Source organism: Schistocerca serialis, chromosome 1, assembly GCF_023864345.2.
Source record: "Schistocerca serialis cubense isolate TAMUIC-IGC-003099 chromosome 1, iqSchSeri2.2, whole genome shotgun sequence".
NCBI lineage: Eukaryota > Metazoa > Arthropoda > Insecta > Orthoptera > Acrididae > Schistocerca > Schistocerca serialis.
This window is the reverse complement of record NC_064638.1, coordinates 388,785,266-388,804,039: the sequence shown is the minus strand read 5'-3', so window position 1 is coordinate 388,804,039 and position 18,774 is coordinate 388,785,266. Positions and strand designations below refer to the sequence as shown.

Sequence of the window (18,774 nt, the reverse complement as noted above, 5' to 3'; positions counted from 1 at the left end):
ATTTCAAATTATTCAGCATCTCTGTGGTACTCTCCTATAGGTCAAACATACCTGCGACCTGTTCTCTGTGTATATTCAATAACCCCCATCAGTCTTATCTGATAGATACCTCAGGTACTTGAGAAATACTCTAGGATAGGTTGCACAAGTACTTTGTTACCAATCTCATCTGTAGACTGAGTGCATTTTCCTAGTACGCTACCAATAAACTGAAGTCTGCCACCTGCTTTACCTAAGCAAAGTGTATGTGATCAATCCTGTTCATAATAGGGAAAATTTCATGTTGGGGCAGTCCAAGTGCACTGTAGTCTGGTAGAGTGGCCTGCACTATTATGTCCTCTGCCAGCTGAATTCTAAACTGATTGAAACAAGATTTTTTTTATATATTATGGCATATCTTCTCATGAGAGGGAAAGGTAACACCTGCTGGCCCTGTCTGTCAACTGCGTTTACTGCTGTGTCATTTAACGGCATGGAGCTTCTGGGCTGGGGTTTTAGTTTTCATACCACTTTTTCCTGTTGCTGTCATCCTGACATCTGTATGGGTACTGGGCAGAATATTTACTTATTTTTCATCCATCCACTTCAGAGCCATGAGCTTGCATGAAAGTAACTCAAAAGTCTCTCCTTGTACATCTAACTGTTCCTACGGCATATGTGCCCCTTACAGTGAGCCTTACAGACAAGTGTATCAGTTGTCAACATATACGGTATGGCCATTGTCCAAATACAGTTGTATCATGTCCATAACAGCAGCTTCATTAGCTGGGATTTCTTTATTGCTTGGCACAGGTTTTTTATTGTAAATATTAAATGCTGAACAGTAGCCTCTATTTGACTCACAAATTTTGAAGAACTTTATTACAAAATATGCCCTTTTTTTTGTATTGAATTGGATATAGGAGAGTGTATCTCTGAATTTCATGAGGCTTTCGTCAACTGCAATATCTTCTTCAGGATAGTAAACACTTTAGAAATTTTGTTTGAGATGGTCAATAACAGGCTGCAATTTGTTAAGGCGGTTTTCAGGGTCAGCATTTTCATTGTGTACAAAATAAAGGAACCTAGAAATATGTAAGATTCTTCTATATGGCACAACTTCAGTAACAAAAGGAGTATAAATTGATTTTTTTATGGACCAGTCTGACTGAACTGTTGGCTTCTTTACCTGTACCATAAGAATACATAATGAAAAATTTGCTTCAATTTCATTGGTTATAGTAGGAAACCAAGCACAGTTTGGTTTTGAAGTAAGAGATTTTTTTTTATAACAATCTGTTGCACATCTGTTTATTTCTACTGCTACATCCTCCCACAAAGACACGTGAATCATTTTTCTGTGCACATCTAAGGGTGTTAGTTGTCGAGGGAGTTGTCTTTGAACCCTAGGATTGATGTCACTAGAGCCAGAAAATGAAATTTTGGGAGGCTTATCCTAATTTATTCTCCATTTCCATTCTTTTATCTCCTGGTTTTTTTAGCAACATTCACAACTGTTGCTGCAATGTCTCTTTCACCACCTGTTTCATCTGCCTCACTGTCATCTATAGTATCATTTACCTCGCTATCTTCATTATAAGAACTACCAGACATACCACTTTAAAAAAAATCTGTTACTTTTATTCAACAGACTTGATTTCATCATTTGAGAGAAACTTTTTACGATATGGCACTGCTTAGTAAACAGTTGGCAAAAAACCCTGAAAAAGATTTCTTTTAATACACAAAATATCAAAAGAAATGGAGTGTGTTATACACCACTAAACAGTTCAATTTCTCAGCTTTCCAATGTTGTTATATAACATGTCATGCCATCTACTGATAGAATAGAAGAAACACTAAGAAGCAGCAACAGCTGCTCGGCCCGTCTCATGGCCAGCAATGTAATAATGAACTTGAAACCTGAGGCTGGTTGTATAAGCCAGTGGGTTATTTTTAAGTATGACTCACTGATACTGTATAGGTAGTATGGGTTTTCATTTTGTGAAGCGCACAATTTTACACTTTTGAACATTTAAAGCAAGATGTCAGTCATAGTATCACTTTGAAATCTTATCCAAGGTCTGACTGAAGATTTGTGCAGTTTTTTTCAGACTGTACTTCATTGTAGATAACTGCACCATCTGCAAAAAATCAGAGGCTGATATTAATACTGTCTGCAAGGTCATTAATATACAGCATGGACAGCAATGGTCCCAACACTTCAGTTAGGCACACCAAAGTTACTTCATATGTCAATGACTCCCCATCCACAACAACAAGCTCTGTCCTCTCCACCAAAATATTCTCAAGCCAGTTATAAATTTCACTTGATACATTGTAAGTTTGGACTTTAAATAATATACATAGCTGAAAATGAGAAATATTGTATCTACCTGACTGCCTTGATCCATGGTTTTCAGGCTGTCACGCGAGAAAAATTCGAGTTGTTTTCACATGACTGACATTTTCAGAAGCCATGCTGGTTGGCACAGAGATGGTTATTTTGTTCGAGATACCTCATTACATTTGAGCTCGGAATATATCTAAGACTCTCCAACAAATAGATGTTAAGGATATTGGACAGTTTTTTGGATTAGTTCTGTTACCTTTCTTGTAGAGACAGGTGTGACCTGTTCTCTTCTAACCAGTGGGCATTTTTTTTCCCCAAGGGCTCTACAGTAAATTCGAGTTAACAGAGAGGCTAACTCAACCATAAATTCAGTATAGAATCTCATACGGATTAAATGAGGCTCTTCAGCGATGCTCAATTTCAACAATTCCAGCTGTTTCTCAACACCACTGACACTAATATCTGCATCACACATCTTTTAAGTGGTGCAAGCATAAAACTGGAACAATACCCCTGCATTTTCATTTGTAAAGGAACATTTGAAAACTTGAGTTCGATGTTTCTGCTTTTGCTTTGCAACCCTCAATTTCATTTTGTCTTGTATACACACCTCAAAAAAAGTTTTCCATCACCCCGGTTCCCAGAACTCCTGAAGAGAGATGTGGATATTGTATCAAAGACACAGTCCTTTTGACTGTTCAGAGATGTCACTAAACCTGCCCAAAGATGTAAACAACCATGCATGAGCAGCACCTATTAGACGGAGGGGGTCCGTCAGCAGATCAGTTCCAGTCATTCCACCAGGAAGGAGGTACACGGCTCATGTTGTCTGCAGTTCAACCATGCCTAGATGGTCAATATCATGGTTCGATAGCATCTGCATTGTTACTTTGAGCAAGGAAGGGCTCTCAACAAGGAAAGTGTCCTGGCATCTCACAGTGAACCAAAGCAATGTTGCTTGGAAATGGGGGAGATATAGAGAGACAGGAACTGTCAATGAAATGCCTCACTCAGGACGCCCAAGAGCTATCACTGCAGTGGATGACCACTACCTATGGATTATGGCTCAGAGGAATCCTGACAGCAATGCAACCATGTTGAATAATGCTTTTTGTGCAGCCACAGGACGTCGTGTTATGACTCAAACCGTGCGCAATAGGGTGCATGACGCGGAACTTCACTCCTGACGTCCATGGCGAGGTCCATCTTCGCAACCACGACACCATGCAGCATGGTACAGATGGGCCCAACAACATGCCGAATGGACCACTTGGGATTGATAACATGTTCTCTTAACCGATGAGTGTCACATATGCCTTCAACCAGACAATTGTCGGAGACTTGTTTGGAGGCAACCCAGTCAGGTTGAATGCCTTAGACACACCGTCCAGCAAGTGTAGCAAGGTGGAGATTAGCTGGTGTTTTGGATCTTGTGAATGACTTCCTTCAGGACAACGACATAGCTTGACTAGAGTGGCCAGCATGTTCTCCAGACATGAACCTTATCAAACATGCCTGGGATAGATTGAAAAGGGCTGTTTATCAACGACGTGACCCACCAACCACTCTGAGGGATCTATGCTGAATTTCCATTGAGAAGCGGGACAATCTAGACCAACAGTGCCTTGATAAACTTGTGGATAGTATGCCATGATGAATACAGGCGTGCATCAATGCATGAGGACATGCTACTGGGTATCACAGGTACTTGTGTGCAGCAATGTGGACCACCACCTCTGAAGGTCTCTCTGTATGGTGGTCCAACGTGCAATGTGTGGTTTTCATGAGAAATAAAAAGGGTGGAAATGATGTTTATGTTGATCTCTATTCCAATTTTCTGTACAGGTTCCGGAACTCTCGGAACTGAGGTGATGCAAAACTTGTTTTGACGTGTGTATGATTGTATGGACACTGACTTTGGTGCACTAACAGCATTTACATATGACCAGAATTTCTTCCAGTTTTGTGATATTCTTCAATAATATTCTGTTATGGTAGTCATTGAAGGGTTGACACATTAGTCTCTTGATAACCAAATGCATTTCAATCAGCATATCTATGTTTATAGCCCTATGCTTTGTTTTACATCTATCACATCATAGTCTGTTTCATTACAGTGACTGTATACCACTGAGGGTCTCCTATCATCATGAACAGTTCTACTAGGTACATATACATACGTAAAGAGCACGGTCAACTATTGTTCTAAACAGGAGCCATACAGTTCTATACATTCCTCTAAAGTTCCTTACCGAGATACGATACTACTCTCCCTTAGTATAGTTTGCTGAGGATATAAATCCTACTACTTGTTTAGCCGCCTTTGTACTTTGGTAAACATTGTTGCTACAAATGCCTCATGGTCACCGATACCAGTTTCAATGTGAACACCTTCAAAGAGAGCAGTTCTATTTGTTGCTATTACATCCAATATGTTTTCATCATGCTTGAGCTCCCAAGCAATTTTTCAAGGTGGTTTTCAGAGAGAACATTGAGTAATGTTTCATTGGACGTCTTGTCACATCCACCACTTACAAACTGTAATTTTCTTAACTGGTTGTTGAATGATTAAACTGGTTGTTGAATGATTAAAGTCTCTTCTGATGATGATAGTATGACTGGAGAGCTTATGTCTAGTCTACTTAGGTTTACTCTGAAGTTTTCAGTTACATTTGGAAGTGAGTCTGCTGGTCGACAGAAGGACCTGTAAGTTTACCCCCACCTTTGATAATGACGAAGTAATACTACCCATGTGCCATTCGCCGATTCCGATACACTTCGAATATGTTGTAGTCTAGGTGAAAATATGAGACACGTATTTTTTTGTGTGTGTCGATGTGACCACGGAAGTGGTGAAAACCCTCCCAAAGAAAATGCTGTAGTTACCTTTCTGAGTATATATGATCGAAACAGTTGGAGATATAACAAAAATGTTGAAACCAATCTTCATGGTTGCTACTGTACTTTACAAATGTGCAATTCTGCATTTAAACATTTTGTTATGTTTCAAAATCCTCCCCCCACCTCAGTATTTTTGAAATGGCAAAAAGTTTGTGTGTAGTATATCTAATAGCGTATTTAACAACAAATTCAACCATATATAATAAAGTTACATCCCAAGGTCGCAGCAGTTAGATATAAGTTAGAAGTAGCCCTACATACCGCAATACGCACGCTCTGTCCGCCATACGACATTTGTCATACTTGGTGATAGTGTTGTTTGCAATTTCACAGTGTAACCATAAAAGACAGGCTCCTGAAGGATTTAATTGAAATAATAACATCTCACACTCTGTCGAGTTCGGGAATAAGCAATATCGAGGTTTTCATTTTCATGGTCTTTGTTTTATTCGTTTGTTGTTTATTTTGTTTCATTACTTTTGTTGTTTGTTTTTGGATATTACGTTTGACATCTACTTTGTTATTTTTCCGTATTTAGGTTGTGTTGCATCATCTTTGATAGTCAGTGCAATAATAAGGGGGTGTCGTATTATCAACTGCAAAGGAGTGCTGCACACACATAGAAATTGTGCATCATGCACATCTGATTATTGCAATATTATTGCACAGTTTACAGCATTACCATAATTTTTAAGGCAACAATTAACAGGAAGTTCACAAGTATCACGTTTTTCTGTGTGTATCCCTTTTTGAACCACGCATAGCTAAACATGTTCACAAAACGAACTGATTATGAATCAAAGATTGAATTTTCAGGTGCATATTTACATCATAGCCTTATAGTAGGATTACATCAGAGAACTGTTTTAGAAAATTCTTCCACGGTCTGAATGTGTAAACATCAAGTAGTTGAAATATGCTGGCTGTTCCAGCAGGAATCTTCATTCATTGTACGTCCTTATTTCCCTATTCCATATATTTGCAGTAGATTGCCAGAAAAGGGTGTTACGGGGGAGACCAATCTAAATATGAGCATGTAGGAAGCATTAATATGGGCTTATTCTGGCCACATGTATATTGTGCCCGTATAGTCTGGAGGGAGGCGGTGATGACAGCATGACGCCTTTGGTCTACCCAAGACATTTGCACACACAGGCATAGCAACCTCCTTTTACACCAAAACGTGTCATGCTGCAAGGCATGTATGGACATCGAATCGCCTGCTCAACGTAACAAACTCACTGCTATCAACACTCTCACTCTTGCTTTATTAAGGTTTTGAGATCATTGACAGAGCTTTATTATCAACACTCTCACTCTTGCTTTATTAAGGTTTTGAGATCATTGACAGAGCTTTATTAAGGTTTTGAGATCATTGACAGAGCTTTTCTATTTGATATGAATTTGTCTCTAGTTAAAGGTTTTGTGAATAAGTCTGCCAATTCTTTATCAGAATAAATATAATAGACTTGAATCTCATTATTTTCAACATGTTCATGTATATAATGGTATTTAATGTCAATGTGCTTGGTGTGTTTGTGATGTTGTGTGTTTTTAATCAGGCGAACAGCACTTTGATTGTCAACATGGAGTGTTGTTGGTTTGTCTAACTGAAAACCAAGTTCATTGAGAAAACCATGCAACCAAACAACTTCAGTAGCAGCATCATAAGCTGCTCTGTATTCGGCCTCCATTGTTGATCTGCTTACACATTTCTGCCAACATGAACATCATGTCACAGGCCCACCCGCCAACAAGCTCACATAGCCTATTGTTGACCGACAAGTGTCACAGTCACCAACAAAGTCGGCATCTGAGTAGACCCCCAGTCCAGTAGTCAGCTTTGTACCTTATGGTCAGGTCCCTGGTCCCCTGTAGATACTTCATAATCCTTTTAAAAGCATGCCAATGATCAAGACCCGGATTATGTAAAAACCTACTCACCATGCGCACAGCGAACATGATGTCTTGCCGTGAGACAATTGCTGCAAACGTTAAGCTGCCGACTGCCTGCCGATAAGGTTTGCTTTCCGGCTCCTTTACCTCATGTTGGTTTGCAGGAGACTGTCCACTGTGCAACATGGTTCCAACATCAAAAGGAGTGGTTTTCAGTTTTGAATCATCCATGTTGAAATTCTGAAGTAAACAATTGATCTTTGCTGGCCTATATACATTTCTTTTGTAGAAGAGCTATGTTCAATTGCCAATCCACAGAAGTACTTTCCATTGCCCACAGTAATTTCAAACATTGTTCCCAGTGCTGACAAAACATTTTCCAGTATTTTTGGAGACTTACAAATAAGCAAGCCATCATCCACAAAGTGCCAGGTAAAGCATGGAAAACACATTTGTCTGCATTCAGCTGCACAAAGCCAAACATTGTCAGAAACTGTACAAATTTTTTTATTCCAACAATGTGGTGATTCTTTGAGTCCATATCGGCTCTTCTTCAGATCGCAAACATTATTTGGGCCTTCTACAACAAAACCTTTTGGTTGCTCCATGTAAAATTCTTCTTCCAAATCCCCATTCAGGAATGCAGTCTTAATATCAAACTGCCTCTGCCCACAATTTGTGAGACAAGTCAGTACTTAATAACATAGTGTGTGCACACTCAGCATTGGACCTGTTTTCTCATTCAATTCAGCCATTCTGTTAAGGTGTATAGGGACTTGTTTTCTCAAGTATTATACCCTTATGTTTGAAATAATCTTCAAATTGCTTATTTATGAATTCAGTTCCATTGTCACTTCTCAGAACTTTTGATGTTGTTTCCAGTTTTTCTTTCAACCAGTCTCTGAAATACCAAAAACACAGGAAAAATATCATGCTTACTTTTAAGAAAACACACAAACCTGTATGAAGTGCAATCATCCTTTAAACTTTGTCCTACTGTACACCTCCAAGAGACGGTTTTCTCATCCATCCACTCAAATCTACATGAATAAATTCACCAGGAACTTTCCATCTTGATTCCAAATTTGAATAAAAGATTTTCTTTTCATCTTGCCATACTAACACGGTTCAAAATTTAGTTTTTCAACTTTCTTCATGTTGCAACCAAGTATTAATTTCTGATCAGCCATATGCTTGAGACCATTGAAATTAATGTGCCCAAGTCTGTCATGCCAAATCATGGCAGAATTCAGGGAAGCAGGATCTGGACATTTAAACATTTGATAACACTGATTGTCCATCTTAATTCCTGCTGCAATTAGACCTGAACAACAAACTTCCATTCTCTTGTTGTAAAAAATTACTTTAATTCCTCCTTTTGTGACTGCTGCCACTGAAAATAAATTTTTCTTTGGCTTAGGAATATCTAATATGTTTTCCAAAGTGTGAGGTTGCCATTTGCCCTCAACTAATGACACTACTTCAATTCATCCAATGCCTTTTGCTTTGATGATCAAGTTGTCTCCAATCTGAAAAAATGAGTCATCCGACCGAATTGGCTTAAATGTGTTGAATCACTCTTTGTGTGACGTCATACGTTTTGGTGCAGTTAGCACTGTTAGCTAACCAAATGTTTTCGCAACCTGCAGCAAAAACATACAAATGTTCTGCACTCAAAGCTTGGTGCTCAGACGTATCAGTTTTCATATTAAGTTTTGCTATAAGTTTTCTGCACTCAGATTTAAAATGTCCCTTTTTGTGACAGTAATAACATTCAATGTCTTTTCTACTGACCATGTTAGACGTATTGTTGTTACTGGTATTTGAACTGAACTTGCGCATTTTGTCCACATTAGCTGCTGCAAAGGGTGTTGAGTTTTCACCACATTGTAAAAGTTTTTGTTCTTCTTTCAATAACCTTTAAAGTCAAATTATGGAACATTTGTTGATCTTCAGCACAAGAGTCCCAGGCAGATGAAAAAACTAAACTTTGCTGGCAGACTTCCCAAAATTTTAGCCATTTTGTCAGCTTCTGTGACACGTTCCCCAGCATCAGCTAATGCTTGTGCTAAGGACTCAACCTGACTGATGTGTTGTGTGATTGTGTCTGTTGGCAACATTCAGTAATCGAAAAATTTCTGCTTCAAGGCCATTTCATTAACTGTGGACCGCTGTCCAAGAATACTCTTTAGTCTGGCCCACATTTCCGCTGTGCTTGTGCATGTCATAACAGACTGCAATCGGTCAATTTCCATCGCAGTAGATAGAATGAGTATCGCCTTCGCATTTAAGTCGTCCCAAGCAGTTTGACTCTCACCAACTTCATTTGGCCTCGGTTTCCTCTCAACGATATCGAGCACTTTTTCAGCATGAAAAATAATTTGTGACTGATATTTCCACAGTTGGAAATTTTTACCATCAAATTTCTGGGTACTGTACGTTTTCAATTTATCCATCTTCGTGTACTGTTAAAATTTCTGGGTACTGTACGTTTTCAATTTATCCATCTTCGTGTACTGTTACCAATATTAATCCTTCTTCCTTCACTGTTGCTGAAAGCCATCCTGGAGTTGCAATTTCCAAAAACTTTTTTCACCTATTTTTTGGTCAGATGACTAAGATCTTCATGCCGGTAATTCGCACAGTCTAATGAAACAACCAACGCTGTTAGAATTTGTATTAATGCTTACAACAAGCTGTTAACACCCACACCTTCATCCCAGCTACCACACGCCAAGGTAGGTATGTCTGTTTCACTTAGGTGTAAAAATTTTTATTTCACAGCCCTCTCTCTTGAATTTTTACACTTTCTTGGATTCATCTTTCCATTTTGTTATCTTTTTCAATTTTTTTTATCTTGCATTTAAAATACTGTTAATATTTACTGTCATATCTTCTTAGTTACTACTCCAGTTATGGTTTTTAATGAAAATTCTGTCTTTCATAACAAAGTATTTACGAGTAGCGAACATGTTACACCCATTCATGCTAGGTATCTTCAGAGGTCTATAATACACAACTGAAGATACCTGGAATGAACTAGCGAAACAAGTTTGGTGCACATAAAGAAATTCAGTTGCTAAAGAGTTTTTTTATTTATATGGCAAAACATAATGTATTTAAAGGTTGGTTGCTTTAATTGATTTACAAATTTTTGAAGTATCCTTGCAGTCTCTAACTAAATAGTCCCTCATTAACCATGAGGTACAACTTTCTGTAGTTCGCAATTGTTTTCAGAAAATTGGACCAGGTAAGCATTACATTTGTAACTAGCAGAATTAATGAAAAACCACTTAAATTTGTTCCATCACTCTTCTCGAAACTCTGAGCTTTCTTGTGTTCCCCTTTTGGTGCTGCAGCATAAAGCTGTACTTCTTGGCAAAAATTTAAAAAGTCTATCACTTATACTCTCCATGCACTGTGATGCAAATACTGGAATTATTAAAATTTTGCTATAGTTCCTACTGAAATATTTCACTTAACATTAATAACTGACTTTTTCTAGAAATATCAAGTTCTATTGAGAATTAGCACTTAAATGGTGTGGATAATATTTTAACTTAAGCTGGGGTGTCGAAGACAAAAATTTAAAGTACCATCAAAGTTTTGTAGAATACTTACTTTACAAAATTTAAATCTTGATTTACCTCCTCTAAGGCAATTTATTACTAATTTAGTACCATCAGTTCAAACTCTCGATCTAATTAACAAAGCCACACAATTTATAAGCAGTCTTCACTTCATCTTTAACAGCTACATAAGCCATACATCAGTAGCATTCTGCTAAGATATTTTCTCCATTAGTTATTACAAATTAATAATGCAGGTTGTTGTTCACGTCATGCTTTGCTTCATAGAAAATCGTAATCCTGCTGTAAAGCAGCTGTCGCTTTCTTGTACCTATCTGAATAATGTTCAATAGACAGTCCTTTCATTTAGCACACACTGTGGATGCACAGTAACTTGTTTCAGGTCAACAGAAGCATCCGACTCCACCCGGCTGCTTTGACCCATAGTGTAAGGGTGTTTGGTGTGTGACGTCGTTAAGGCGCGGAGTTTATGAGTTGGTTGTGTTTGCAGATGTCGTTTTGTTGTGTTTGATGGTGCCCTGAGTGTGTGTGTGTGTGTGTGTGTGTGTGTGTGTGTGTGTGTGTGTGTGTGTGTGTGTGTGCGTGCGTGTGTGTTTCGTAGTTGTAGGTGTTGGTTTTTTTCGTATCAATAGCTATGGTTGACCTATATAGGTACCGATTCAAATTTTCGTAGTTTTATGTGTGGGTACTAGTGTTTTGGTATTGCCAGCTGTGGCTAAGGGAAATGTCCGATTCCAATTTCCATATTGTTTGCTGTAGGCGTTGGTGTTTTGGTATCACCAGCTGCGGTTGACCTAAATAGGCCTAGGGAAGTGTCCAATTCCTGTAGATTTTGTAATTTTTTTTTTCATCATTTTGTGAGTTTTTGGGATCGTGATGTGTTTTTTTTCTGTTATATTTAGCTTGTCCCCTACCTAAAATCCCCAGTTTCCCACAGTTGTCCCATTAGTTTGATTGTATTTTATGAGATACATGTTATTGTTTTATTTATACGTATTTTCGTGTTTGTTGCCGTGTGTATGTGGTGACATCATTGACGCCATATTGGAGAACTTAGATTATCCATTTCTGCCATACTGATGAAGTCATGGGTCAAAGCAGAAGGGTGGAATCAGACACTTCCATAATCTCCTTGTTTCAATAATATAACAACAACATTCCAATCATGACTTATGTTTCTTATGTTATTGAAAATTACTTCACGCCCTAAAGACACTTGTACAAAACGTTTTTTTGAGAATGCAAACTTCCTTTTTTGATTAGCGAGGGGGCCATCACCCATATCATGTAGTCATTGACATTGTACTACAGTCAACAAAAGTTCCACAATAGCACCATCAGTAGAAAAACAAGAGTATCACCATCACATTACACCAAACAACTATTTTAACAAACATTGGTGCACAAACAATTTAATTCCTGTCAATGATATACTAACCTATCTAAATTTAAGAACTGTGATTCCTTTGGTGGTACCATGCACTCTGCCAGTAAAGATTTAATTTTGCGAACTTTTTCATATCCATCATCAGCCATCATACTAACTTTCCCCAATACCATCTGTAGCCCACAACAAGCAGTTTTTCTTCCAGAAATAGAAATTTATGTCATCATTTGAATCTTGAGTTTCCTGTGAGCTGCCCCTGAAAAGTAATTTCATTTCGTTATAGAAATACCCAATAATTTTTTTTCGGAAAGTAAATATTTCAGGAGTAAAGGACACACCACTCACTGAATAACAGAAGCATTAGGCTGTAAACAGACACATGCAAAAGAGAAAGAGGGGTCATTCCATGTCAGTTCAACCAGGGGCTCCAGCTCATAGTCTCAGATTTGACTGAAATTCAGTACACTAATTTTACCATGTGTGGAACACTCAAGTACAAAGTATTAGTTTCCCCTGCCAATTAATTCCAGAATTATGACTTGTGAAAGAAGGTGGCGTGGCCCAAAAATTGCAACCCGCATCTGGCAATCTATCTACAGACCCAACTTCAGGTCTTAATAACTTTGGAACTATTCCACACAGTCCAGTGAAATTTTTACAACCCAGTAACATCCATTTAGAGAACACACCCCATGAATCAAAACACCAACAACATATTTCTGAGAGAAAACAAAAAATTCCAAAATGTGATTAAAAAAATATAATACGTTAAAAGGTACATATTGAAGGTGCCCTCTATGCCAAATATAATTCACTCAAAAAGGGTAAAAAAAAAAATTTGTGGTAAGCTTAATGTGGCCTAAACACACACAAAACTCATCATGCCCATATCAGTCACAAAAACCAAGTTACAAGCACATGAAAATACAAAAATTTGAAAAATTACCTGAAAAACATGGATTTTCTAAGTGTGGTAGCACAAAAGGGACAAGTGGAATCCAAGCCAAATTTAACACACTGCATAAGTAGACCATAATGATATATATCTCAAAATTTCAGCATGTTATTGCAAGACATTTGTGTACAATGGAAGTTGACAGATGTACTGGACACTGTTCCACAACAAAATTTTGTAAAAACATATCGTAAACTGTTCTACCTCTTCTTATCCTCTCCCACAACTGTTTAAACACTAAGCAACAACAATAGACAAATTAACACAACCTATCATTAATGTTTACTGCATCTTAACTGCTAAAAACCAGTCGATTGTGCTTCGAACAGAAGTTCTCCCACACTTTAGCTACTGTACTCTGTACATTGAGTGGCAAACTGTACTGTCTTCCTGACACTGGTAGGAACTGGAACTGTCATAAGAATATATTCGAAAGGAATTCAACGCCTGTCTGCCAAACATGGCCAATGAAATGATCTTGCTGGTCCTGCTGGTGCCATGAAGTTCACAAGTACATCACCTTCTGCTTCACAGCACTCTGCAACACATCCTACGTACCATTTGTCATCATAAACAGCAATAACATAGCAACCTGGTTGTATGTTGCTGCTTTTGCTTCTGAATCCTGAATCAGACACACTGTGAAGAGACACGTTGTGCATGAACCTATAGTTATAACTGGACAGTCTGCTCATCTGCACATTGTCAGAGTCCGCTGGAGAGAAGTGATGATGGCTCCTTGTGCCTGCAACAGTTTTAACGTGTTCTAGTCTGCTTTTTAGCAACTCTTCGACTGATTTCACCTCATCTTTCGAAACATAGAATGATTGTATGCCATAGATATTTTTCTGTACCCAGGTAAATAATTGAAGAGGTGTTAGAATGCGACCTTCTGTAGGGTGCTGCACACTAGCTCGTGATGCCATGCACTTAATGGTAGCACCAATACCATCACATACATTTTTACCATGACTTCTTGTGAAAAAATTCCATTCTGCGTGAATCTGAAAATTATGGTAATGCATGCACAAATTTTTGAGATTTTTACAGTTTTTGCACTGACTAGCTGCCTCATCACTGAAGTATTTCGCAAAATGTATGTGAGGCAGCTTGTTTTTCACATATGCCATGACAGTGCGAATGTGGGCATGAACTGCAATGGCATCATGAATTAAGTCACTAAAAACGCACAGGTTCATGGCAGACACATCACGTAATTCACCTCTATTGTAAATCGCAAATGGCTGGAGAGTTGCTTGACTGTTGTCCCAATGATATCCTTGGATGGCATCTTGAACTATAAATGCATCATTTTCAGAAAATTCTAGTATTACTATAATTTCATCTTGTTTCAAATTATCCTTACAAAACTGGAGATAAGCTGAGTGTGCTGTTGCTGTGAAGCTGTGTGTGGTCAGTTTGTCCGGTTTTTGACAAAACATTTCAACAAAATCTTTCCCTGTACTTTGCTTTGTTTCAAAACTTGTGCGATCCATGTGTGTCCATTGTTTATAAGAAACAAGTTCATCGTCATCCATAAGTAGTTTACCAGACAGTTCGTTATTCATGTTTGTTAAGACCTGAAGTTGGGTCTGAATATACATTGCCAGATGTGGGCTGCTCACACACACACACACACACACACACACACACACACACACACACACACACACAGGGATGTGTATTTTTGAACTCTAAAGGACTTAGCCTGAGATTAAGCATCCCTCCTTCCTCCTGCACCTGTCAACGACTGATCTCTTCTCCTGTTCGGTAAGTGGTCTCCTTTACTCCTAAAGTATTTACTATCTGCCAGAACTTTTCTTACTATATTCATAAAAGTCACAATCATCATTACAATTACTATTATAAAAAAATTGTATTGATCTCAAAAAATTTCACAAATGTAGTAAGGGAAGTCTCCCATAAGTCCAACCCCTCGTCCAAGTCGTGGGAGATGGGCAACGGCACAAAGTAGGGGACTGCCTATAGGGGCGATGTACGGCGGGGACTTCGTGTGCCCCAGGACCGCTAAGGTAGCTGGGAAGGCCCTATGGGAACCCTGAAACGTGACGGCTAACGGGGCTCTGGTGAAGCTGCGATAGGCCTAGCAAGCCAGTAGTGGATAAATCAACTGCTTTCAAAAAGGGAACATGCCTCGGATCACGGAACGGATTTAAAGGAAACCGACCAAGCAATGGAAAAGGATTACGAGATGGTTTACGACTGGGCACCTTAAACGTAAGGACTCTAACTGGGAAGTTAGAAGAAATTGTAGAAATGATGGAAAGGAGGAAATTGGACATCTTGAGACTTGCTGAGACTAGGTGGAGAGGAGTTGGGGAAAAACCACTAAGTAAAGGATGTAAACTGTACTGGATAGGGAATGAGAGGGGAAGAAATGGAGTGGCAATAGTGGTCAGAGAGGGTCTGCAGGAGGAGGTGGAAGGTATCAATGATCGAATGATAAAAGCCAGAGTACAAGTGAAAGGAAAAAGCATTGAAATCATCCAAGCATATGCCCCACAGGTGGGGTGTACAAAAAAGGAGAAGGAGGAATTTGAAGATGACATGCAAAAGCAGCTAAATGGAGGTAATCAGATTATAATAGGGGACCTCAATGCACATGTTGGCACAGACAGGAAAGGATTCGAGGAGATAATGGGACCAGAGGGCTGGGGGAACCGAAATAGAGAAGGAAAATTGTTGCTGGAATTCTGCAAGAGGAATGGGCTGGCAATCGCAAATTCCTGGTACAAGAAGAGAAGTAGCAACAAAATAACTTGGTACAGTGGAGACTGGTCCCAAACTTCAGTAGTAGACTATGTACTAGTGGATAGGCAGATGATGAGCAGCCTCACAGATGTTAAGGTCATTCCATCTGAGGCCTTAGACAGTGACCATCGGCTGTTGGTAGCCACCCTGAGAGAGAAAAAAGATAGGAGGGCAACAGACATACAGGAGAAAAGGTTGAAGACATGGATGCTAAAAGAGGATGAACGGAGGACCCAGTACCAGACACTGATCAGGAAGAAGCTGCCAAAGGAAGATCAGAGAACAGTGGAAGAAGAATGGGGAGATTTTAAGAGGGCTCTAGTTGAGGCAGCTGAGACTGTGTGCGGAAGAACTAGCACAAAGAGGAGAAGTAAGGAAACCCCATGGTGGAACAACATATGTAAAGAGGCAGTACTTCGAAAGAACAATGCCTTCAGAGAATGGTTCCAGACCCGAACAGAGGAAGCTAGGGTAAAATATAAAGGAAGCAAGAAAGCGGCACAGACCATAGTAAGGGCGGAGAAGAAGAAGTGCATGGAAAAATGGACAAGAATGTTAGAAGAGGACAGTGAAGGGAACAAAAAAGTACTTTACACCATGGTAAGAAATAAGAGGAACGACAGAAGCGAGTGCCTGAAGATCATGGATAATAATGGAAGAGTTGTGAAGGAAATGCATGAGCTCAAAAAGATTTGGAAGGAGTACTTTGAAGATCTGTTGAATGCCATCAAGCAGGTAACTAACAGCGATGGAGAGCCTAAGGCAGCAGACGATTATAATAGTGGGGAAATTGATGATCTAACTTGGAATGAAGTGGAAGAAGCCATAAAGAGGATGAAAGGGGGCAAGGCACCAGGTTGGGACAAAGTAACAGTGGATATGATACGAGCAGCAGGAGAAGTAGGAACCCAGTGGCTATACAGAGTGCTGAGGGTGGTGTGAAAGGAGAACAGAATTCCTGAGGATTGGAAGAAAGGAATTATAGTCCCGATCTTCAAGAAAGGGGATAAAAGGAGATGTGAGAACTACAGAGGAATCACCCTGCTATGCCACTGTGGAAAAATCTATGAAAAGATCCTGGAGAAGAGAATAAGAAGCAGTATTGAAAGAAGACTGCAAGAGGAGCAGTATGGTTTCAGACCGGGAAGATCAACAACAGACCTCATATTTGCGGTAAGGCAACTGCAGGAAAGGCACTATGAGTACGGGAAGGACTTAATCATGGCCTTTTTAGATATTGAGAAGGCGTATGACAGTATCTATAGGGACAAGCTCTGGGATGTGCTGAACGCAAAAGGGATAGATGAAGAGATAACACGAAAAGTCAGAAAAATGTATGAGGGAAGTGAGAGTTGTGTGAAAGTGGGGAGGGAACGTACTGCATGGTTCAAGCTGGAAAATGGGCTGCGACAGGGAAGTGCACTTTCACCTTTATTGTTTATTATTGTTATGGATGAAATCCTACAGCAAGTATTAGATGCAATTGGAGATCATAAAATGAAAGCAGTGCTTTTTGCCGATGACCTGATGTTATGGGGAAATTGCGAGAAGGAGGTGCAAGAGCAGTTAGATGTATGGGAGGCAATGGCAGCACAATATGGAATGCATTTCTCTGCAAAGAAAAGTGAAATAATTGTCACAACAAGGAAGAAGAAAAGGCCAAATGTGGATATAACTTGTGGAGGGGAAAAACTACAAGTGGTAGAGAACTTCAAGTACCTGGGAAGCATGATTGAAAGTAAGGGGGGAAACGCAATGGAAATAAATGAAAGGTGCAGAAAAGCAGGGCAGTTCTTCAAATGCATTAGGGGGCTTATTTGGAGCAAGGAGGTGCCACAGAAATCCAAGGGAATTATATACCGAACCTACTTTGTCCCCATATTGGCATACGGAAGTGAGACATGGGTAATGCACAAAAGCGACAAAAGTAGAATACAAGCTAGTGAAATGAAGTTCCAGAGGAGCAAGTTGAGTGTAACAAGACGAGACAGATTGCGAAATGTGTATGTGAGGGAAAGACTAAAGGAGGAACCAGTACAGGACAGGATAGAAAAATCAAGACTGCAGTGGTATGGACACATGAAGAGAATGGATGAGGGAAGAATTCCAAAGAGGATGTTTGATCTGCAACTGGAGGGGAAGAGGCCCAGGGGAAGACCAAGAGATAGATGGGTGAAGGGAGTGAAGGAATGTGTGACGAGAAGAGGAGAGAACTGGACGAAGGTGGAAGAGGGGGAATGGTGGAAAGACAGAACACGATGGAGAGGCTTGTGTTCCCGACAGACCCAGCCAGGGGCTGGAAACTGTCCAAGATGATGATGATGATGAGTAAGGGAAGTTACAGAATAAAGATATGAGAGACAGGGTAAATACTCATAAGCCTCCAAATATTTTACATAACATGACAACTTAGAAAAAAAAGGCAAGGAAATCAAGAGAATGTTATTACATGAACAAAAAATAGATGCAATCAAAACAATAAAAAAACTATACTCTAGAACAATTACATCGCCTAATTTCCTGTCTGGTCACCTGTGTCTTCAGTTATTGGAAATTAATACAGCGGGGTACAGTCAGTTAAAATTAGGGCCTATATGTAATAACTCAATCTTATTTAGAAAAAAAGTAAGTACTACTACACCATTAAGATTACTATTTAATAACAAGACGAAAAATCTATTTACCAGCACCTTTGTCCAAAAAAGAGAGGGTGCAAATGGTTAGAGGATGCAAGGCTTTGTAACCAGGAAGTTCACTCATGACAGAGAAAAGGAAGAGGCAGCAGTACCACGAAAGAATGAATGAGATACCTGGTGCACAGCGAATAAGTACATGACATTTAGAAGGGGAGAGAGGATTACAAGCCAAAGATAAAAGGAGGAGAGACAGAAGTAGAAGCATAACAAAATACAAATCAACAGTATGCAAACATAATTGAAAA

The 18,774-nt window shown here is 39.3% G+C and overlaps 2 protein-coding genes across 7 annotated transcripts in view; one reads left to right on the top strand and one right to left on the bottom strand.

Annotated features, from left to right (window-relative positions):
* LOC126471200 (uncharacterized) overlaps nt 1-18,774 on the bottom strand; it is a 50,316-nt gene that overhangs the window by 29,461 nt on the left and 2,081 nt on the right. For all 6 annotated transcript variants that reach the window (XM_050099343.1, XM_050099325.1, XM_050099317.1 and 3 more), the window contains exon 2: nt 12,158-12,362. In XM_050099343.1, the coding sequence (XP_049955300.1) occupies nt 12,158-12,279 (122 nt within the window). In that variant the 5' untranslated portion in view covers nt 12,280-12,362. The remainder of the gene's footprint in view (nt 1-12,157; nt 12,363-18,774) is intronic.
* LOC126475126 (uncharacterized) lies at nt 15,720-18,595 on the top strand. Its single transcript, XM_050102766.1, has 2 exons — nt 15,720-16,343; nt 18,521-18,595. The coding sequence occupies exons 1-2, from the start codon at nt 15,720-15,722 to the stop codon at nt 18,593-18,595; spliced, it is 699 nt and encodes a 232-aa protein (XP_049958723.1).